The 23,175-nt window shown below is 46.7% G+C and overlaps 1 protein-coding gene across 1 annotated transcript; it reads left to right on the top strand.

Moving 5' to 3' along the window:
• Positions 1–193: 193 nt before the first annotated feature.
• On the top strand, positions 194–21,202 carry LOC144724952 (glycerol-3-phosphate dehydrogenase [NAD(+)], cytoplasmic-like). Its single transcript, XM_078604298.1, has 8 exons — positions 194–389; positions 10,063–10,240; positions 13,304–13,444; positions 15,082–15,220; positions 15,437–15,549; positions 15,767–16,000; positions 18,244–18,350; positions 18,948–21,202. Exons 1-8 carry the CDS (start codon positions 346–348, stop codon positions 19,042–19,044), a joined length of 1,053 nt encoding a protein of 350 aa, XP_078460424.1. The 5' UTR covers positions 194–345; the 3' UTR covers positions 19,045–21,202.
• The last annotated feature ends 1,973 nt before the right edge of the window (positions 21,203–23,175 follow it).

The raw sequence follows: 23,175 nt of genomic DNA, 5'->3' as shown, positions 1-23,175 counted from the left end.
ACCTCCTCCCCCCATTATAAGCCCGCCCTTTGTTATAGCCCCCACCTCCTCCCCTCCATTATAAGTTCCGCCCCCTATCATAGCACCCTTGCTGCTCTAGACCACGCCCCCTATCATAGGCCCGCCCATTATTCTAATATTGGCCACGCCCCCTTCTGCTATAGGCCGCACCCCCTATGAAGACCCTGAGACCATTACGAGGCGCGCACACGTGGAAGCTCGTGTTGTGCGCGGTGCTTTTGCAGACGAGTGTTGGTGGGGTCGTCAGTGACAGCAGAAGGCAGCAACAGCAACAGCAGCACTTCCCCCCTTCTGTGTTACCCGTCGCTCCACCTCGCTTTAGACATGACAACTCCCAAGAAGGTGTGCATCGTGGGCTCGGGCAACTGGTGAGTGCTCGTGTGTGCGTGTGCGCACGTCATTTAAACGGACTTCCCCTGTGCGCGAGACGTGTCATTGCACGTACACACGGGCGCAAGGACGCGGAGTATCGCACACACACGCGCCTGAATATTCGCATGAGTTTGCAGAGCTTCGGCGTACCCAGGGCGCATGCAAATCGTGCACTCAAACAGGCGCGTGTGCCCACGTGCACGCAATTCTGTACTGTGATAGCCACGTGGAGTACTCGTGTAGACGTGTACACAGATGGGTATGCGCGCACTTCCAAGTCGAGCACATACGGACGCGCCTGAGTGAATTTCTTCTACACGCACATGCACGTCTCTGATACAAGCACGCACACACACACGCGCGTACACACACACACGAGAGTACTTCCCCAGTAAACATCGGACGTTGGGTTAACGTTGGTCCACCGGTTACAACACTTGCCAACGTTTGCCCAACGTTACATGTTTACCCGGTTACCGCTGTCACGCAAACGCACATTTCAAATTCACTCTTAAGCACACACAGTCACGCAAGTTTCCACATTGTACATCGATACACGTGGAAGCACACTCGCTCGTGCGAAACGCACACATATAAGTGTATGCACACACATGCGTGCAGCCACGTATACGCGTGTATGTACTGTGCACATGCACATGTGTACACACACAGCAGTAGCCAAGTGATGAGTGAAAGGCTTGTGGAGGGTTAAAGAGCCAGCCCCACTACTTGAGACCACGTAGGGATGGGTGCTAGGGGCTGTTTAAACTTTAAAGAGGTCATGTTATACAATCAACGTTATAAAGCGATAACGCCTTTTTAAAGATCATTAACTTTATAGGTGATTGCTCGTTTGAGACAAAGGTCCCTTTTTGCAAGAACAACCTCTGGTCTAATTAATTGATGGTACAAACATGTATCGGTGCGGAAACATAACACAGGCATACAGAATTAACGCGCCATGTGGAGACGCCGGTTTATTGGGATAAACACATTAAAATAAGTACAAACTACAGCATACATGCTGAAACGTGTGTAGAATTAAAGTGGTTGCAGGTGAATGGTAGAGGTTGTTGATGGTGAGTGATGGTGTTGGTCATTGGGGTGGTTGGTGGATATGGGTTGATGATGGTGATGTTAGCCCACTGGCTCTTAATAAACAGTCGATTGATATGGGCATTATGAGTTGCATGAGCCCCAATGGCCGAGTAGACATACAGTCAACCACACATTGTGGCTGTAGACTGATTATATCGGGACATATGTGGACTGTGGATATGCAGTGCGATAATTGCAGACACCCTACAAATGCTCTTGCCGTGCTAAACACTTAATTTATGTCTGAGTGGACTCAACATGGCTCATGATGGCGTAATATACCAATGAAGTTAATTTGTGCTTATAAGCTCCCTGTGCAGGTCTGAAGACTTACATCTGAAACTTGTGGTATCACCAGCTATGAAACGTTACGTGTAAAATATTACATTGAGTGTACCCCACTCACTTAGCACTTGAGGTTATCATGCCCTCCCTAACAGTGATTGAGCTTGGTGATTATGTGCTCTGCTACATGACATGTTTCGATTTAAAGCTTTCGTGACTGCAGGGATTAATCTTGGTTCTTTCGGTAAAGTCACGTAGAATGGAAATAATAAAAAAAAATTCTTATTTCCATTCTACGTGACTTTACCGAAAGAACCAAGTACATGACATGTGTTCAATTGTTAGATTGCGACAGTGAAATATATTCCAGCCTCTCGTTTTCCACGTCATATCCACACAAAATATGATGATGCCTGCAAGGGCCGTCTACCACACATTGCCTTGCGTTGATCTCTCAGTCCAAGGTTCACATCTCAAAACGTGCCCTTCCTTTAATACTCTTGAGAGCATATATGGCTTTGTCTGGTCTGCTGCGAAGCTTTGCCTTTATCTTTGCACACTCGTGCTTTCGGAAAGACTTTGAAACAACTGTGTGAAAGGTTACCAAAATTGCATCTACGTTTTATTCATGCATGCAGTATATTTATTATGCTGTGCTTTGATGAGCCTTAGCTCTATTTTGCACACTTGTGTAATGACGACTTCGACGCACTTGTCTTGAGATGGTTTCTTTATTAAGGAGCTACGAGCTCTCCACACACAGACAGGCCGGTGACCCCACTGCAACAGCCCCGAGTCTCCCGCGCATCTCTCTTTTATCCAGTCCGAGGCCACGCTCCCATTCACGAACCTTCTCGCTGGTTCTAGACCGCTCGCTCTACCAGCAGACTCCACCGTCCTCTTCCATCACCTGGCCCCGCTCCGATTCTCGATCATTCCCGTCGCCACCAGTCCATTCGCATTGCAGGCTGACTCCCCTGTCATTACCTCTCGTGGCCACTAGTCCATTCGTACTGCAGGCTGACTCCCCTGTCATTACCTCTCGTGGCCACTAGTCCATTCGTACTGCAGGCTGACTCCCCTGTCATTACCTCCCGTGGCAACTAGTCCACTCACACAGTAGGTTGACTTTACTGTCATTACGCTTGCACAACGTACCATATAAACTCTGCAATAACTGTGTGAAAGGTTGCCCAAATTGCATCAATGCTTTTATTCGTGCATGCAGCACATTTATTATGCTGTACTTTTATTAGTTCAACAGGGAGACTCTCCAAACAGACAAAGTCCAAGCGCTCGGGCAGAGGCATCCCCTGCATCTGCAAGTGTCATTAAGCTCCTATTGCACTCCCGATGCAGGCGGTCTTGTCACTGCGTTGCAGGAGTGCGCCGTCTCTCCATAGGGCCACTTGGTCAATATCCAGGCATGCTCAAGTTTCCCAAGCGCCGTGATGAATGGCTGTACCAGCTCCCTCCCGCACAATGGGAACCAGCGACGCGAGGAGCTGAACGTGTTGTGTCGAGTTGCGTGCGATTGGGACCCACTGCACAGTTTCACGGTTGCTGTTAAAAAATAAAGTTTATTGTTTCCCTTTTTAGAATCTTCTCAAAGGACGTGCTGCTGCTGCTGCTGATCAGTGTGCAAATGTTTAGAGGGTACAGTATGTGGAATTTCTGAGTGAATTCCCTAAAGTGGGCCTGTTGGCAGTGCACTTATATTCTGTGTTCTAGTAAACGAGCTCTAGATAGGATGATTTTTTTTCCATTGCAAGGTTTTTGTCAGGGCGTGGGAAGAAAAAATTCAAGGACAGTAATCTTGATTTTCAACAGGGTCGGCGTGTTCGTAAACATAGCGTAATGTCGCAATTTGCAGATGTAGTCGGACGGCGAGCTCTCAAATCCGGCCCATGCCGTCGCCCGGCGGAACCGGAGCACGTTCAGTCTTCGCGCTTGGCCTCCCCGCTTTAGGGACCTCGAGCTACGTCCCGTGAATGCACCACTGACAGGCGGTGCCGTAAGAATGAATAGATCTCATGTGGACTGCTCTTCAGTCTGATCACGCACATTGTACGAGACCATAAAATCGGTGTAATTTACTATAACTGCAGGACCATACAGCGGGGGTTGTGCTGCTGTACACATAAAGTGACAATCACAGACTATGCATCCTGGTGAGCTTGATTTACCCATACAGTATACAATCCAATCATTGACAACTGCATAACATCCGCCCCTCATACACACTACAGCCATGTTATTCTCTCAAACTGTACAGAAACCTCCCCGATACGTTATCTAAAAAATACTGCTGGCTCCGTGGCCCTTTCATGTGGTCTCTGAGAGTAAAAAAAGAACAACACAGATCACGTGAAGCACTCTCTTTAGTCAGCTGGATCCAGCCGGATGCAGTGGGACAGATCTGATGGTCACAGATGGCTTGTGGTGACTTTTGCACTCCTGCCAGCGCCGGCCTTCTACAGGATCGGCACTGCTCGCGCGGGGCTCAATCCTCGGTGGCTGTCACCCCACGGTTGTGAAATCTGTCATGCGCCCGTGCCATGACAGGGAGGTGTTGGGCGGCCATGGCAAGTGCTGGCCGGTGGTGATGGCAGCAATGTCATGGCCAAGGTGTCACCGGTGGGAGGAAGCGGTTTGGGTCCAGGGGAGGCTGGTTTTTGATGTAATTTCTTAGGATGGAATTAGCCATCCTAAGATTAAATATTGGAACAAGGTTCGTGTGTTGTCAGAGAGACTCGAAATAATTTGTGGAACCATCGGAATGATCATACATTTCCAGCGTACGACTTAATCGGGGTCACGCCATGCCAACACTGATGCCTCTAGTCCAGGGGTCGGCAACCAAAACAACAAGAGCCATTTCCTTAATTCGGTAGAAGACTCAGTCTTTCAAGAGCTGCAATGCATGTGTCCTCAAATGACGTCGCGAAGCAGTCCTTGAAAGAGCCGCGTTCGACTGCTCTCGTCTAGTACAGCTGTGATTCATGACGCTTGTATCACATGACCTTATTTAATGACTTTATCTCCCGTCGGCTTAATCCCCTCGTGCACGTCTTCTCAGAAGCTATTTTGTCAAAGGTTGTATTCGATGGATGACCTTTCTTCGAGTCCAGGAAATGGTGTGGCAAAGGGGAAAACAAAATACCTGCGCTGTCTCAGATCTCCGTGGCCACCGTTGTGAAGTGGGGCAGCCACCCAGAAAGATTTTTTTTTTCAGGAACCACAAAACTGCTGCATAATGCAACTCGTGCTCTGAAAGTTAAATGTGTGTTGCGCTGGTTTCTAAAGTCGTAAGGCCACCCAAGTTATCGAGGAAAACATTTCAATTGTGTAAAATGTATTTTCATATTTGCGTGTGAAAGAAAAGAAGCAAACCAATTATGGTTAATGTATTAGAGCAGAAATTTGGTGATGATGCATTGTGTACACATTGCAGAAAACATCCAGTGTGTCTGCATTTCTGTGAATTGCTACCATAAAGCGCAAACAATTCCGCACCTGAATTACAGGGAGTGACTCAATTTGATGATGACCTTTCCCAGAGATAGATGCCCTCATTAGTATTATGTCTCATGTTCTCTGCCAATACTGCAGCACTCGACTGTGTTGTTTCGTGCTGCCTTTGCTTCGGCAGCAGATCATGCTTTCATACCTGATGACGGACGCTTGTGTTGGGCCCGAAACGTCGTGATTTATTTTATTTTATACCTACGTGACTTTACCGAAAGAACCAAAGAGTATGTATTCCTGCAGTCACGAAAGCTTCAAATCAAGATTATCTTTTTCAGTTACGCAGTTCTACTTTGTAGTCTCATTGGGCACTCGCATGACACACAATAGGGGTGTTGATTGATGGAACGATTACAATACAATACAACAGAAATCCAATGATCCGCATTGATAAAGGGGGCAGGGGGGACATACCGCAGATCCTGTAATCCGCATGGACCTGATGCCCTGTTTTGCACTGAACTAACTTGCACACGCGTGCCGTGCATCGGACGAGCTGGCGCGAGTATCCGCCTGCGCCTCGTGTATATTTAAATCGCAGGACAGTGACTGTCACGCCGCTGAGTAACACGACCCGCCGGGGCTGAAAATATCTCAACCCAGACCCACAGCGGCGTGGTCAGCGCCGCCTTCAACTCCCACCCCGATGGAGGCAAGGTTACGTGCAACGCCATGTGCAAGTTGCAGGTTCCTGGCATTGTTTGGACAATGTGTTTACTTTAGCAGCACGATTATGTTTAGTTCTAAATTCATTTTACTGGCAAGTACGTTGCACCGTTTACAGAATCACGTATTAAAAAGAGACTTTTGTAAGGGCTGCTTCTCATGCAATTGTAGCCATTATAACAGAGCTGGCTCTAGGAGTGTAACAATGCATCAATCCATTGATTACTGAAATGCCAATTCTTAAGCTTGTGACACGTGCACCCCTCCTGAATTTAGCAGAGGTTGCCATCTTTCAAATAGAACTTTTTCAACCAAATCCCCAGGAGGATCGCAGCAGCAAACACCGCAAGGGTGGCGCATTCGTCGGTGATGTGTTTGATGGTTTGGATTTCGCCACCGTAGCAGCACGCCGATGTTTTGCGTTTCAAAAAAACGCCGCTCGGCATCGCTGGGGGATCTCTGACGTTGTAGCCGAGAAGGAAACCTCTCGCGGTGGTCACGAATACCCCAAGTGTGCTGCGGCTTCATATCTGCCTTCAGTTCCCCAGCACCACTCACGGTTGGACCTGGACAACCGGGCACATGTGTGTGCTACACATGTGTGTGCTACACATAAGGGCCCTTCGCCACTCTCGTTTTGTGTACTGGAAGGTGAATGCGTTCGCAGAATTCGCAGGCCGTAAATGTGTGTAGTTTATTTCTTAATCTGTGTGGTCATATAAGCTTTCCGTCAGTTATTGGTCGGACACAAACTATGCAACTCACTGTCATAATACAGGAGTGTATGCCCTGAAATGTGCAATTGAAATGAAGGTTTTCCACATCATCTATCAATTAACTGCAGTGGTCATAGTGATCTCGAATGTTGGTCAGAAATAAAGCTCTTAGTTGTTCTTCTCGAAATTTCTCAGATTTCCTTCAGAACAATACTGCTTTGTGTCTTTGGGCAAGAGCTGATGGACAAGTTTATCCTCGGGCAACATTACGAAACAAAAATAGCAATAGATATTTAAATATGCTTGCAGCCACTTAACAGAAATGTTCTATCAACTTTGTTCTGTGACGGCCTTTGTATACATGTACTTGTTCTGCAAAGCTACTTAAAAAATGTGTCTTGAGTTAAAAAAGTAATCGAATACAAGACTTATTGTATATGAAACATTGATCAAAAGGGTAAACCATTTACTACACTACTTTATCTGAACACTACTAAAACACAGATTTTTTGGTTGGGCAAATAACTCTACTTTTTGGTTTGTTGGTTTGTGCGTAAGGCACTCTCCGAGTGTTAATCATCAACACAATACATCCAAGACCAACAGGGCAAGAGGCAGGGGGTGAGGGGGTTATCGATGAGACTTGGCGACAAGCATCCTTCAGTCATCCTCTGGAAAATAAAGTCGCGCGCGGGCAAAAAATCTCTACAATAAAACAATCAGCATGTTAATCGGTAATTAATTACTCAAACGTGGGGCCTGGAAGTATTGGTGCAATAATTAAACTTGTTATTTATGGCCATTCGGTGTCACAATTAAATCATTAATGCCTTACCACGAGCCTAAATGTAGCATTCACATATGATATGCATGCATTTGACACTTGATTCGATGCACGCATTTTGAGCTTAAAGAATCAAGAAGTGTTCACTCCACATCGCACCTCCGATTTTAGCACGGTTGGCTACGTGTGGTGCGAAATAAATTCTACATGCATACTGTAGTCTTCGGTCCCACATCTAACAGTCATTCAGCCAAACTTTAACCGAGTGAGAACCCAGTGAGATGTAATATCGCAAACCTTTTGCAAGAAAGATCTTCATCGGTGGAACTCCGTTGAGAGATATCTCGCAGGTTTATAGCCCCTGCATTGCTTCACTGCCTAGGCAAGGTTAGTGAAAGAGGGTGGGACAAAGGGTGGGTGTTGCAAAATAAACAAACCATAAAGGCCCTTTATGTATAACACATGCTCACAAGAGATAATTTTCAGTTTGGCTTGCATTTTAGCGGAGTTATTCACAATGTGCCTGCATTGTACCCTAAAATGTAGCTCTTATGAAAGGATTTGCCAACACATGCTCTGTTCTTTCATAAGATGCATGTGTGCCCAAGAGTGGCATGTTAGGAAGTATTGTACCCCTCCGACCTCCCAAAAATATGTGAACTTGTATATTTTAAGAATTTCTTTTTCCTCTTCAATGACCACACCATATTATTTTGACTCTACAATGATTGTGGATGGCTCTCTTCTGTCACATGAGGCCCCCTGACGTTAACTTGTCACACCCTGCTAATGGCACTTATTGACGTCGAAATTCAACTCAAGGGTTGCCTTGTTAAAAGCAATACAACTATAGATGGTAGGATATTCTCACTGATGAAGCATAACCTCCATACCCAATTACCACAGTTCTAATATGAATAACAATGTTTAATTGTCCCAACAGGAATCCCTTAAAATGCATTGTCCCCTTTTACACATAGAGGCATGGTAATTACAATGGCATGCAGGCGTTTACTCAAAAACATAGCATTTGATGATAACTTTAAAGATTTCACAGAAGTGAATTTGAGTCGAGACAAATTGTTACATGCATTATTTATACCGCAACGACATTCTGCGTGACATTACACGACCGCTGGATTTTTCGAGTGACATTTTTTCTTTTTTAATAAGCGTGCGATTCTCCATCTCGGCGTAATACTCGTGCACGACGGTACGGTATTGTGCCAACAGGTGCTGCTTGAATGACGACCTCCGCATCGGCCCGAACAGGCAGACCGCGCAGCCACACACCCGTATACATTACTCCTCGTGATTTAAATTTATCCAGCGGGGCCTCCTCAAGCTGCAACCCCAGCCTCTAAGCCCTAAGATGAGAAATAGTCTCGGTGCCTTTTAAAGTCACATCATATGTGCTCGCTATGTCTGTTTTAAAAGGCCAGAGTTATAAGTGGGTACGTGCACAGTTGCGAATGTGACACACACCGCTTGCCCCACCTATGTGTCAGGGTAGGTTAGATTGTGGATGAAACTACCTATCAGTATAGTATTACAACTCCTATCCAATATTGCTGGTAAATACTCAGGTATATATTAATAAACGTGTGGAGGTTTAATCTCATAATGGAAATAGATAATGTCAAGCACTAGGTCATTCAGATCAATATCATGCACGTGTTTAGCTTTCCCAACCCTGCTGCTGATGTTCAGTAATGCACAAAACATTTCGGGGTTTGCCCCAAAATGTTGCTTGCATGCACTTGCCTGGAAGGCCCATTGATTGACGAACACAATGTAACTTATTGCAATTAAGCGAATGCCCTACCTCTGTATTTCCCCCCCACCCCCCACAGCATTTATTTAAACAAAACACGCCCTGGAACAGTTTAGAATGTGCCCTGCACAACAAAATGACCGGTGACATTTTCAATCTCCCATGTGAGTGTTCACATTTTAACCAAATGTATGCTGCCAAGGGCTTGTGGAGGGGAGCTAATACAAATCGGTGTCCGTGTGCCGGTTCAAATAGGCACGTGTGCATGGCCACCTTGCGAGTGATTCTAGAGCCGGCTATGGTGCCTTGCCCCCCCCCCCCCCCCCCCAATTTCTTTCACTTTTAATAATTGTCTGTGAGTGCAGCATCAGCCATGGAGTAATATGTATGGACATGCTGTGTGCCCCTTTGTTTTTGTTACGGTGTTTTTACACAGGCAAATCGTGCGTGTGCTTTGCTTGTCAAGAGTAGTTTCTGGGGTGGTAAGCAAATGCTCTTCGGTGCACAGAGTATGTTTACGAGTGTGCTGTGGGGACGGGTAGCACAGCGGTTCACATACTGCACTACATATCTTTTGCCATGTACAGCTCTCTTTCATATCCGAGCATGCCCTGGGCTGCCTCCTAAATCAACTTGCCTTTAATTGGTGCCTGGTGTATAGCGTAAACATCAGCACTCGGCAGACAAAAGCAGAAGGGCTTTGTATTGGCCCTAATACCATGCCTGCAGTAATAGTTGCTCATTAATATACATTCACTAACCACGATAAATGAAGCGAAGTGAACAATATCTTTGTGTTTGTGTGCGCGTCCCTGCAGGGGCTCGGCAATTGCAAAGATCGTGGGCGCCAACGCAGCAGCGCTGCCCCAGTTCGACTCAAAGGTGCGCATGTGGGTGTTCGAGGAGGAGGTGGGCGGACGCAAGCTGACCGAAATCATCAACACTGAGCACGAGAATGTCAAGTACCTGCCGGGACACAAGCTACCCGCCAACGTGGTACGCGCGTATATACACACGCGCAGCGCGCCCCCTGCAAACGCTGTGCTCGCGGGGTGATTTGCAAATGGGCACGCACTTGTGCACCAAGCGTGGTGCATTCATTCATTCACCCTTGCTTGTGTGTACACTTGTACACACAGCAAGGTGTGCATGTGCCTTTGATTGCATGCACGGCAGGGTGCATTCACCCTTGCTGGCACACACACATACACGGTATATGGTCCTTTGTTTCCCTATAAGTAAAGTCAGCAAGGGACAGTATTAAACATCTGGCCGCAATAACACATGGCCAGAAATAAGTGCACGCGTTACAAGGCCAAAGGTACACACGGGGCCCAGTGCGGCTGTGGGTGCGAGAGGCTACAGGAGTCCAAGGCATTCCATGCGCACATTGCTCGCGCCAAAAGCACAAACCCTAGGTCACCTTTGCGAAAGGGCCTCGTGTCATTGAGCTCTGACCTGGTGTTTTCTACACAGCCAAAATGGAGCGCCTATCACAACTGGGAGCCAATAGCTGATCCGGCTCACCCCCTCCCCCCCACGTGGTGCGAGACAAGGGTGATGAGTGTTACGACATGTGCCACTGCACACATGTTTTTGTTTAAGAAGGAATTGGCAAGGCGTGAGCGTCATTGTGCTGGCTTGATTTTTGGACGACTGATATTTCAATTGGCGATTGGTTGACCCGAGCTGGCCTTACAGCTGGCCATTGATCGCTTGCACTACTTCTGCTTTCGGGGTCATGGTAATAAAGAAACAATTTCCGTCGTTGGTGACATTTTTTAGTCGTTAATACCGGCTTGAAACAAAGAAAACAATGTTAGATTCTTGCCCGGTGACAGTAGTCGCAGTACACGCTCTGCATTGCACCCGGTGAGCTCAGTTTCCCTCCTGACTGTGGCGAATGACATCTTAACCGATCCCGGCCTCCACACCTCTGCCCTTGATCAACCCATACCGACATGCATAGTGAAGTATGGTCAAACAGTCTCCAACACCCACATGGCAACGGGAGGCCTTCATCCAGCAGTGGATTGACAAAGGGCCGTAAACCATTATTGTTGTTATATTAAGTAGCAACAGATTACATTAGTTGTAAGTAATTTTATCGCGCAGGAATTTTCGTTGGACATGACTTTGAATCCTGTCTTAATCTCTCTAAGTTGTTTATTAACTTTGCTTTGAGGCTGTTTTTTGCATTGCTTCCTACCTTCACGTTTCTATTACGTAAGGAGAATGTACAGTACTGTACAATGTTTGCTTATGTAATTACCTATTGCTCCATTATTTATATCACCAAAATAACACCTGTTCCACTGTGTCTCGCTGTATATAGCCGCATGTTTTTCACATTCAACTCTACTTTTGTTGGATTCGCTATTTCTTTTGCTGTGTAACCAACTAAAATAATACGTACTTGCCCTATATACTTTACATGCATATCAGTCAGATATTTTATAGGTAGACATTAACTGCAATGTGGTGTTGCACGTGTGTGTGTGTGTAACCATCAGTAGTGGGGAGACAAAGGCGGCCAGGTAGGGTGCTGGCCACCCACCCTCCTCGTGCGCCGTGCTGGCCTTAATAGGTTCTTGCTAATCGCACTCACCCCAACGGTCTGTTGTTAACACTATAGGGGGTCTATTTGTGTGTCCGACCTGTCGGAATGTCATTGTAGTGCAGTGTCTGTGTGGACACATAATCGCTGTCCAGCACTTGTTGGCCAGTATGACTCTTGTTTCAGTGTGTGCCTGGACACGTGATGTTTGCCCGTGTTTGAACTGGAATGCGGCTGCATTGCCGTGTGTGTGTATGTGGGGAGCGGGCAGCGTCCTGCGCTACCAACCCAGCGACCCGAGTTCAATTCCCGCTCACGGCCAACACCTGTGACGATTATTTGAACCGGTCCTGGGCCTCTCCTAGGTCGATTCGGCCTCGGCCTCAAATAAGTAGCTGATGTGGTGTGTACACATTGCCACGAGGTAGACAAAGGCGGCCGGGCGTGGTGCCGGCCCCCCAACCCTCTCATGTGCCGTGCCGGCCTTCATAGGTGCTCGCTAACAGCACTTGCCCCAACAGTCTGGTAAAGGCTATATGGGGGGGTGGGGATCTTTGTCTTTGTATATGCCCATGCAGTCACATACCCGACGCATGAATGCGAATGTGCGCACCAAGGTTGCTCGCCGCTGGGGCATTATGAACCCACTGCCATGTTGCACACGTAGGCGGCCCTCGTGCTAAAGTTCATGAGCCGTGAGTCTCGCCTTGACATTGACATCAGTGATACATTTGTTATTTCGGATTTGATTGCGTTCCAGGTGAGGCCACGGTAGCATGAAATGTATTGATGCCTTTTTCTCTGAACGGATGATAACAGCCTAACCTTGATCAAATGTGTGAATTATGGCCCCAAAATATAACTACCAAAGAAGCAAATTACCTATTGTAACTGTATATAATTCTAGGTAATGGCAAAAGCTTTTAAATTGTACTGTTTTCTAATGTAAAAAGCCAGCTGAATGTTGTGGTTCTCATTGTAACAACCTCAAATAGAAATACGGTACAGTTTATAAACTGACTTCTAAATATGAATATATAAAACCTGATGGTCAATTATAACATTTTCGATCCTAAATGGATAACTTAACTTTAAACAGCACTAATTCTCTCAAAGGCCAGATAAAAAAAACATACCAAATGACATTTGTGTTTTTCTTCCATTTGGAGTTGATTCAATCCATCATTCATCGGGAGTGATAAAATAAACACTACTTTTATTCAAAGTCAATACTGGTTGTCTGAACAGACTGGTCATTGCCATCGGAATATAGAAATTCCACCAATGCCTCAGACATGAGGACCATCCAATATTCATTTAAAACATGGGGGTATGTTTTTTTTTAAACGCCATTCCGGTTTGGACCCCGTGGGTCAAATGTCACAATCACAATCTTCATTTAGACTGGAGGAATCTGAAAAGCTACGAAGCTTTTTTCACAGACGACGTCGCACACCCTCCGCGTTGAAATTAGTCACGAGCCATGTGCGCCACCCCGGCAGGTCGCGGTGGCGGACGTGGTGGAGGCGGCTAACGGCGCAGACATCTTGGTGTTCGTGGTGCCGCACCAGTTCATCAAGCGCCTGTGCGACCAGATCGCGGGCCACATCGCGCCCGGCGCCATCGGCATCTCCCTCATCAAGGTGGGCCGCTCACGCTCACACGTGGGCCGCAGCTCACCCGGATGAGCGATGGGCGAGGAGCGCAAGGCGGCCGGTGGCAATATTTCTTCGCGCGTTCTTCTTATTCTGCCAATAACATCCCAATGTCGGACAGAGACCTTCGCCAGTGTCGTACCACCTCCATCCAAGATATATCACCACCTCCATCCACTGCGCTCCTTCAGATCTTCTCCTCGTATCCCGCCGCCTATTTTTCTTTCTACCCGTCTTTCTCCATCCCTCCAATCGGCCTCCATTCTGTTAATTAATCTCACCCAACTGTCATCTGATGTCCAAGCAAGATACCCTGGCCATCTCCATTTTAGTTTTCTATTACATGTTTTACCACTTTTAAATTGTCACCGTCAAAATAAAACACTGCTTTGCATCTAATTTCCATCTCTCATTTATACAGGTTTTCCCCCAGTAAAATGTAGCATTAGCATCTAATTTGCGTGTCATTTTCCATGATTAACCACATGATTCAACTAATGTATCATGAGCATAAGAATACATTTTAATATATAAATTGATGCTTCATTAATCACCTACCCTGCAGGGTTATGCTAAGGTATTTATGTTAATAATAACAGTGCACTCTCTTACATGTGATTGGGGAGTAAGGAACTGCTTAGGGTTAAGCCTGCAGGACAGTTAAGAGTAGCGAATGGTGAAGATTAAGAAACACATTTGAATTATGCATTGGTTAGGGATTAATAACAGATCATGGCTTAACATTGCAATAAGATTTAGCAACTATTATTAACTGAATAATAGTGTTAAGATTCCATTCGATAAAGGACCTTACTTTAAAGACTATGGGTGGTATATTTTGGGATTCCTGGTGTTCGGTCAGAGTGAAGGTTTGTCATTGGTGTTTCGTGGGATTGATTGCTTGGACAAGGGTTGTGTGTTCAAGGACTATGAGTAAATTTAGTCTGTGCTATTGAAGGGTTAATGGGCGTAATAAGTTTAGGGCTTTGATGGGTAGGGTTAGAGGTCACCCTCACGTCATGAAATATTATTGTATTAAGGCTTACTTTAGTCACACGGCTAGGCTTTAGGGTTAGATATATATAACATGTTATTTTGAGGTGTTGGTAGTTAATCACTTGAGTAAAGCGCATGCTACATGAGATGTAACAGTTATTTTGTTGGGGCTCCATCTGTCTCAAGAAGTGCATTTTTTTTAAGGTTTCGCTTTTACCGTCCCTTCACAGGACTTAGCACTGACACACAAGTTCTCAAAGAACTCACGGTCAGCTCTTCGGTGGCGTAACGATCCTGCATGATTGACTCTTCTCTAATCCTCTTTGTCCAATGAAGCGGTCGGTGGTTCCATCTGTTGTTAAAGGGTTGTGCGGCAAACAGGTTTTTGCTTTTTTTGTACTGAATGCGGTGGTTTAGGTAGAGCTCATTGCTTCTGGTAGGTTACGAGCAGTTTCCCATTGTTGAGGTGACTCCTGTGATGTGTGGCTAGTACCTGTGCCGGCCACGCCATCCCTCTGTGCATCGCACTTGCCTGCATAGTTGGTCGCTAGCGGCCCCCAACATCCCCTGTGCGGGCTATTCGGGGGAATCCATTGTCTTCAGTTGATTGTGTGTCTGTGTTTTGACAGGGAGTCGACGAGGGTCCGGAGGGACTGAAGCTGATCTCCAACATCATCCGGGAGAAGCTTGGCATCGACATGAGCGTGCTGATGGGGGCCAACATCGCCAACGAGGTGGCCGACGAGAAGTTCTGCGAGACCACCATCGGTACGAGCAACGCATGCCAGGGTTGCTGTCCTCCGATTAGCACGGTTGGCTGCGTACGGTGCGAAAGAAGTTCTACGTACATACATTCATACGTGTCCGCACGCGAATGCGCGCCCGTGCCAAGTGCGTGCGGTGCGCACCCGTGGGCTCGCGGAGCCGCGTTATATTTACCCTTGGCCCCACGAGTGAGAGGAATGCTGACTCGTGTCGCCGCAGGAAGCAAGAACCGCGCCAATGGACTCCTGCTCAAGCAGCTGATGCAGACGCTCAACTTCCGCATCACGGTTGTGGAGGAGGCCGACACGGTGGAGCTCTGCGGAGCTCTCAAGGTGTTGATTTTATTGTCATGTTCGTGTCCAAGGCATAGGGAGGCTGGTTATCCGCGAGTTTACTGCACTTGTACGTGGGGGGGAAAAAACATGGATTATTTGGAAAAATAAGGCCGCTTATAATAGTTTTCGCGGACCCTTACATCTCCTGTGGAAAATAGGAGTTGTGGGTAACAGGTTAACAGATTAAAGGAGTTCTCCTATACATGGCACGCAGAACATCGTGGCGGTGGGCGCTGGCTTCTGCGACGGCCTGGGCTTTGGGGACAACACGAAGGCGGCCGTCATCCGACTGGGCCTCATGGAGATGATCGCCTTCGCCAAGCTCTTCTGCAGCGGCACCGTCACGTCGGCCACCTTCCTGGAAAGCTGCGGCGTTGCCGACCTCATCACCACCTGCTACGGCGGCCGCAACCGCCGTGTGGCCGAGGCCTTCGTGGTCAAGGGCAAGGTGCGCCATGTTGTGCCACCCTGATGAGGGTCACAGCGTCTTTTGTGCATGCGAGGCGCGGAGGGTGGTCTGCCGATTGTGCCATTTTATTTGTTTAACATGTAGGCTTTCAGTTTAACACGTAGGCTTTCGCGACCAATATTATTCAGAAGAAAGGTTTTTGGGTTAGATCGCGTTATTTATAAATGTGTCGCAACCCTCCACCACCAGACACGGCCAATCAGTAAAAAATGTGTCACGTTGACAAAAGACAAATAATTCACTACTTTAGCCCACCGGTGTGTTGAAGAGTGAATCCACAACATTTAAATTGTTTTGAGTACGACGTTTTTCTGGTAATTACATCCAGCATCATCTGGCAATTTGCCAGAATAGTGAAGCCCTCCACCTGCTCCAGGTCTTAAATAGAGCAGCAGGGTGATGTCATCAATTAACCCAATCTGGTGCAGAGATCAGAGGCGGAGAGGGGGGGGGGTTATTCCATTTGCAGTTTTATTCCATTTGCGCTATCGAAGCGTGCATTCTAAACTCTAGCAAAATGGTGCATCACGTGTTACGTTAAAGAACGGCCCACAGATGCATGTCGCAGAACTACTCATGAAATCCCTGTAAGAGACTTTTTTTTTAAATCCACACTCTAACTCGCCTGGTATACAGGAGGTCGTATGTTCGATCCCGACCCCGACGCCTGCTGTATATTTGGAGTTTGCATGTTCTCACCGTCGTCGTGTGGATTTTTGTCCCGGGTTCTCCAGTTTTTCCCTCTAAATTTAGAATCAACATCACGGCGTTTTAGAGTATTTGGCTGCTATAAATTTCCACGTGAAAAGCCACTTCGTTGAGCTATCATTTTTTGGCCAGGTCACTCTTGAAAAAGAGCTATAGAGCTCAGTGGATGGACCTCACCTGGTAAAATAAAAAAAATATTTATAGATTACTATGTGGTGCAGTTTCCTACATGCCCTGCGACAGAGAAATGTTTGTTACGTGGCAGCAAGTGATGCTTTTATATTCTCCAGAGCTCGAATTTGGCCAAACGAAGTTATAACCAAATTTGATTTTGATGGTTTTCTGCACAGCCTACGGAGTGACGGGGTTAGTGCTCATATCTTTTATACATTTCTTTTCCACTCCCATCCCACCATGAACTGAAATCGGTGTGATGTTTTTATTTCATTTCAAAGCTACAAGCTGTTTGAGGGGTCCAGTCCCATGACTAGGAATAGCCTCACGACCTAATCTAAGAGAACATGTTTAATTTTTGTATCTGTATTTTTTCTTGCCGGTACATTTTGTATGACAGATCTCCCATTGCTAAAGGCACTTGCTGACTCCGTGTGCTGTCACCTGGTTTTGAAGTTCGTTGATTAATAGATTAGTTGCTTAATTGCAGTTGTTAAGCACATGGCAATAACGCCTGTGTAATGCAAATTGCTTAGCAACAAAAGAGAGCCAGCGTAAGGCTAGTCGATATTATTAATAACCTTAGAATTTTTGTTAAAATGTATTTACTTAGAAATCGAGTGACGATAAGAAATGATAGTGATAAATTATCCAAAGTAAAAAAATATCATTACTCCATCATCAGATGAGTCGGCTTTTCCCCGAGAATGGGCAAGTGGAATCGCCCGAGGCATGCCGACCACGTCCTCGGAATGGAAGGCAGCATCCAGATTCGCGGTGTCAGAGATCACCAACTTGGAGTTCCCTCCTCAATCAACCACGTGTGCCAATGGCCAGCAGCCTGCACACTGGTCCTGGAGGACGAGGCTCGCAAAAATCTTTGTCTGGGCCTGTACTCAATAACACAAGTCATCTACCTCACCCTCCAGAGCAGTGGGAACCGTCCTATGGTGTTGCTCACCATGATAGGATGACATTTGGTGGAGTAAAATAGAAAAAAGAATAAGAGACGCATCGTGGCTAACGCGCACTACGCAACAGACTTGGCGACCCGAGTTTGATACTGCGCCCCAGCTAACGTAAGTGGCGAGTGATGTCTGAACTGGTCTTGGGCTTTCCCACCCTATTACCTTCACCAACCCCCCCCACTGACCATCATGGTCCTATTACCTTCACCAACCCCCCCCACTGACCATCATGGTGAAGTACGATCAAACGACCCACGCGGCCCACACTGCGTGAGGGGGCCTTTCTCCAGCAGTGGATTGACAAAGCACCGCAAAACCAACACAAAACGAGGACAAGTGAGCTGTATGGATGAGCTGTGCTTGTGCTTACAGAGTATAGAGGAGCTGGAGAAGGAGATGCTCAATGGACAGAAGCTACAGGGCCCACAGACCTCAGCGGAGGTGCACCGCATCCTCAGCACCAAGGGGCTAGTGGACAAGTAAGCGCCACATGGCCCAGGCCGGACACCAGTGGGCAGGGTTCCTCACACGCTTGCTTCGTGTAAGAGCCACGAGCAGGTGTAACGATACATTGATTCATTGGTTAATTTGTATTATTCTACAGTGTATCAAACCGCTTGTTTAAGAGCCAATGTGCATCGTATTTGTTGTATGTAGTGGGTTCACATCACCCCTGGAGCCACTAGAGGTACAGTACTACTATTCACTCCAAGAGTAAAAAAAAAACTATTCTTGTATAGAAACAGAACTCTGAATTGTGACAAACGGCGGTGAAGCCTTACACTAACAATAAGCACATTTCTAGAATCTATACATTTGCAGCTGTTTAAGCAGTGCAATTTTAAGAATAAATCCGCTCGTGTTCGGGTTACGGGTGGATTATTACAATGCAGGATCGTGAGAGACGGTGGTGGCGAGGGAAGGCCTTCATCAAGCAGTGGCTTATCCATGATTTTAAGAAGAGTATTTAAAGCAATTAGATCAGGGATTCAAGTATTGAGGTGATGGCTTTCCTGTGCACCAAGGTTGATTGTTTGAGATTTTAGTCTGAGAAAGTGCCATTGTTTGTGCGGCAGGTTCCCGCTGTTTACAGCCATCTACCAGATCTGCTACGAGGGCAAGCCTGTGAAAGAGTTCACCAAGTGCATGCAGAGCCACCCCGAGCACATGTGAGAAGACCTCGCGGCGCAGGAACCCAGCGGTCTCGCCCAGCCTGCACAGCGTCACACACAGCTCGCAACCGCACTCGCATTGGCACGGACACACGCACGCATTCACAAGTGCGTGTGTGCGCGCGTTCACATGCGCGTGCAAATTCTCGGGGCTGCCCACACAATGCTGTCTCATGCCAGCATGCCAATCTGAGGATGCAGTGGCCCAGTCCCACTTATCATCTCCCAATGAACATAAAGCAGAGGTCAATCTCCACCACTGTCAATTAAACACAAGCAGGCAACGAGACTTTTAACGGCTCATTTCGTTGATTGGAGTGGCATTAATAGATGTGTACAGTGAATACACAGCAGAGCAATCGCATTTCAACATGCCACTTTTAATTGCGTACTAAACAAGATAGAACCTTTGCGGAAAATAAATTGGTGCCAATTTCATGAATGGTATTTTACAACATCCCGATGCATCACAATTAGTTCAGGTGTAGCATTTATACATGCACAGTAGTGTGGATGCCCAGTGCCGACATTTAAAAGTAATGTAATTGGACATGTAAGCAGACAACTGTGAATGAAATTCACAGCCCTTGGATGTGAATTTTGCTTGGATAATGCATTTTGGTCAGGCTTTGTAAACAGTATCGTTTGAAACACAAACTAACCATCAGCTTGAAAGTGACGTTTAAGCCAGTTAAGGAATTAATTTCCAACGTTTCTCCAGTTTTTGTCTTGTTAAATTATGTATATACATTCATGTGTAGGGTGGCTTTCTAAAAAAATGATATGTGCACCAAGTGTTAGGACTGAAACACTGTCAGGGAGCTGTATCCAGGTGGTGTTTTGCCAACGTTAACATTAACAAATTTGCTGCTAAATATAATTACAGTCAGAGGACATGGCTACAAATAAAGGAGGCCTGCACACCATCAGGCTGCCAGGGTCGTCTCTGCCCTCGCAAATATGGAACGCACCACTGAAGGTGCATTGAATATAAAATGCCATACATAACTATTTAAATAACAAGTGACCTCTGGCACACTCTGCCAAGAGGTTTATTGCAAATAAGATTCAAAGGTTCTACTCAGATTGCGTCGGGCAAATCTGACCCCCACGTCGCATTACAATGTTGCCACTAACAGACAACCGCAGCTGCCTGTCGTTAATAACGGGTGCCTTGCAAATTACTGTGTGCAAAAGCGAAATTCTTTGTGCCCGACAGCCGAATGCTTGAACTGTGATTCGGAGGTTTGATCGTAGCAAGAGTCGTAACGTGACTTGTGCTCGCTTCTTCCCTCGCTGGCACACCATGCAGTGCGGGGGAGGGGGAAGGTCTTGGCCAGTGGCCAGCTTTCTTGTCCTCCCACTCAGCCGTTGGGCCATGTAGGGCTATGGGGATGAGCTCCTGCCCAGAGCTGTTCTATACTTCGGAAAAATCCAAATGTCAACTCGAAGGCTCTCCCCCTGGTCTGGCTTTGGTGCTACAGTTGAATGGCAGCGATTTTCGTTGGGCACAGTGACTGACGGGGAGGGAATTTCAAACCGCAGTTTTTTCCACATGTTTTGAGAAGTGAAAATGCCATGTAAAAGTTTGAATGCTACAAATGTTAATGCACATTAAGGTCATATACAATATACATGCGTGCATTTTCCTATACACAAAACATTTCGGCAGAACCACGGTGACAATGGTTTATAGTTTTCTCACTCTGGCCTAAGCTGACCGCTGTCCTGAAAAGTTTAACTTTCCACGTGGAGTGCCAGCCCGTGTTGATGGACAGTGGACCTTTTCACGTGGGTGCGGAAGCGTGGACAGGCGAGTCGAGGTGAAGAAGACGCAAGCTCTGGAGAATTGCGATTGTTGTGCCAAGCGGCTGCATGCTGCAGGGAAGGTGCTGATGGTCTGCATGACCACCGACCAGTCTTTATTTGCTTAAACGCGCACAACTCTTAATGTAGGGTATTGAAAAATAAGATAATTTAATGCCCGAGTTGCTCAATGTGGGCATTAGGGTTAATGGAGTGGGCCTCCCTTATTTAAATTTCACAAAATGCTGATGCAATTTAGTGTTTGGGTCATCGTGTAAACAGTTGATTTGAAATTATTTTCTGTTTGCCTTGCCTCAAGTTGTGCAATGCTGATTAAAGCCTATTTTAAACAATGTGATTTTCTCAATTTAGACACGAAGCTGTGTGTAGTTCACATTACATATTTGCGACATCTGTAAATAAAAATAATTAAGTGCCATATTGAAAGAGATGTATGTGCTGTTGTACAATGCACAGGGCTTCAGTTCAGCTGGGGAAATATTTCTGCTCCCAGTACTCCACATCCAGTATACTTGTTGCTAATCACGTACCTAATCCAGTCTACTCGGGACTCGTAAAATATTCAGTGAAAATTATTTTTAAGCCCTGCTTACTCTCATACGCGTGACTACATTGATATAACGTTGGCTTTCGGATAAATACTCTAGCGATATAGCCACTGCATAGTGCAGGTTTTGCTTTTCAGATCAATCCAACAAGTGATTACACTTCCTGGTTAAGCCAGATGCTCTCCCGTCATGGCAGCAAATCTACAGCATTTAACAGAACCCTGAAATCCAGCACAGCAATTGGATTGGCCACCTCTCGCTTTGTCAGTCCACAAACAACGCGGCAATTTCCCCGCGACTTTGATGCGGCCATCGAGTGGCCACAGCGTCCTCTAGGGGCGCCTAGCGAGAAGGTGCTGAAAGGCAGAACGAGCATTGGGCATTAGAAGAAGACCCCGTGGCCGGCCTACGACACGCTGGAGGGACTGTGTCGCTCCTCGGCTGAGCTGAGAATTCCCGAGGAAGAGATGGAGTCTGGCCAGGGACGTCTGGACCGCCACTACTCGAAACGCTGCCACCGCTGCGACCCTCGCCAGGACAAGTGGACTGAGAAACGGAACGAAAACAAAGGATTCGGCTCTTCGTTGACCCTGCAAATGGTTTAATGCCGTACATTAAATACACAATTTCACACTCCGAAGGAACAATGTTAATACTGTCAAAACGGCGGCGGCGGCGTGTACACGTGGGGTGCGAGTGAGATTTTACCCTGTAGGCTACACCGCCACAAGCAAAATCAAATCTCTTTGCAACAATCGGTGGGCTGCGCACATGCATGGGGGTCTGGGTCAGGGGAGAGAGAGAGGCTTGTTAAACAGGAACATTCAAAACGGGACGACACGAACTCGTGTTATAAATAAAATGTGATATTGTAAGTCAACGTGGACCGAGTAACACGTATTTAAACTATATATTGTAGCTGCGCCATCGGAAACAGTCGGTTTTCTTTTTGCTATCATTCCAAGCAGAGCTTGAGGCAGTCTTTATAAGCTGCATTGCACAAAGTACAACTGCACAGTTATACAAACCACAGTCTTATCCATGGTCCATTAAAGTGTCAATGCCATGACCAAGATTACGCATTAAAACACTGCGAGTGAGACTAGATAGGTGTGCCTGGCACGGACGCGTTCACTTAAGTGTCTTGAAAACAGGCGACACGCTCACGGTGTTGCTCTGCAGCGAGAAGCTGGATTCCCCCTTGGAACAGCGGATTAGCGTTGGCAGTGGATATTATATGCAGGGCCCGTGGTTTCAGCAGAAAGATTGCAGTGTGCTGCGAGGGCAATTGTGCAATTAAAGGCGATGCAGTGACTGAACAAACACATCTGTTTTGGGAAATTACATTGTCACACAACCCCGCACAATGCAACCGCATGAGAACATTCAAAGTAGGGGGAACCATGAGAAGTTTGGAGTGGAAAGGAGTCCTTCTTGCAATGCATGCGTCCGTCCCAGTGCTTCCAGGCTTTGGGGCTTGTTTCTTGGTAAAGCGTGAACTTTTGAGCTGGTAAATGCAATGTGTCGCAACTACCCCTGTGCGTTTCAAAAGCTGCCTGTCCCATCGTGTTCCGTGTGACCTGCGTCAGCACACCGTGCTGCTCTGCAGCATAACGGGAACGCTGACCTGTGAAATAATGCAGCCACCTTTTTAGAGTCCATGCAAACTTGCACATTCCAGGCATAAAATACAGGCTGTCCACAAAGATATGCTCCATCATTAGAATTGGGCAACATTTGAGATTTGTACCGTGAGT

Source organism: Lampetra planeri, chromosome 2 (genome assembly GCF_965212315.1).
Source record: "Lampetra planeri chromosome 2, kcLamPlan1.2.h2, whole genome shotgun sequence".
Taxonomy (NCBI): domain Eukaryota; kingdom Metazoa; phylum Chordata; class Hyperoartia; order Petromyzontiformes; family Petromyzontidae; genus Lampetra; species Lampetra planeri.
This window is presented reverse-complemented; position numbering and strand designations above follow the sequence as displayed.

What these genes read in the sequence shown, in the direction of transcription:
- LOC144724952 (XM_078604298.1), top strand. Translation starts at nt 346, where the DNA reads ATGACAACTCCCAAGAAGGTGTGCATCGTGGGCTCGGGCAACTG. An exon ending in TCGGCATCTCCCTCATCAAG is followed by an intron (nt 13,445 to 15,081) that starts GTGGGCCGCTCA and finishes GTGTTTTGACAG; the next exon opens with GGAGTCGACGAGGGTCCGGA. An exon ending in ACCAAGGGGCTAGTGGACAA is followed by an intron (nt 18,351 to 18,947) that starts GTAAGCGCCACA and finishes TTTGTGCGGCAG; the next exon opens with GTTCCCGCTGTTTACAGCCA.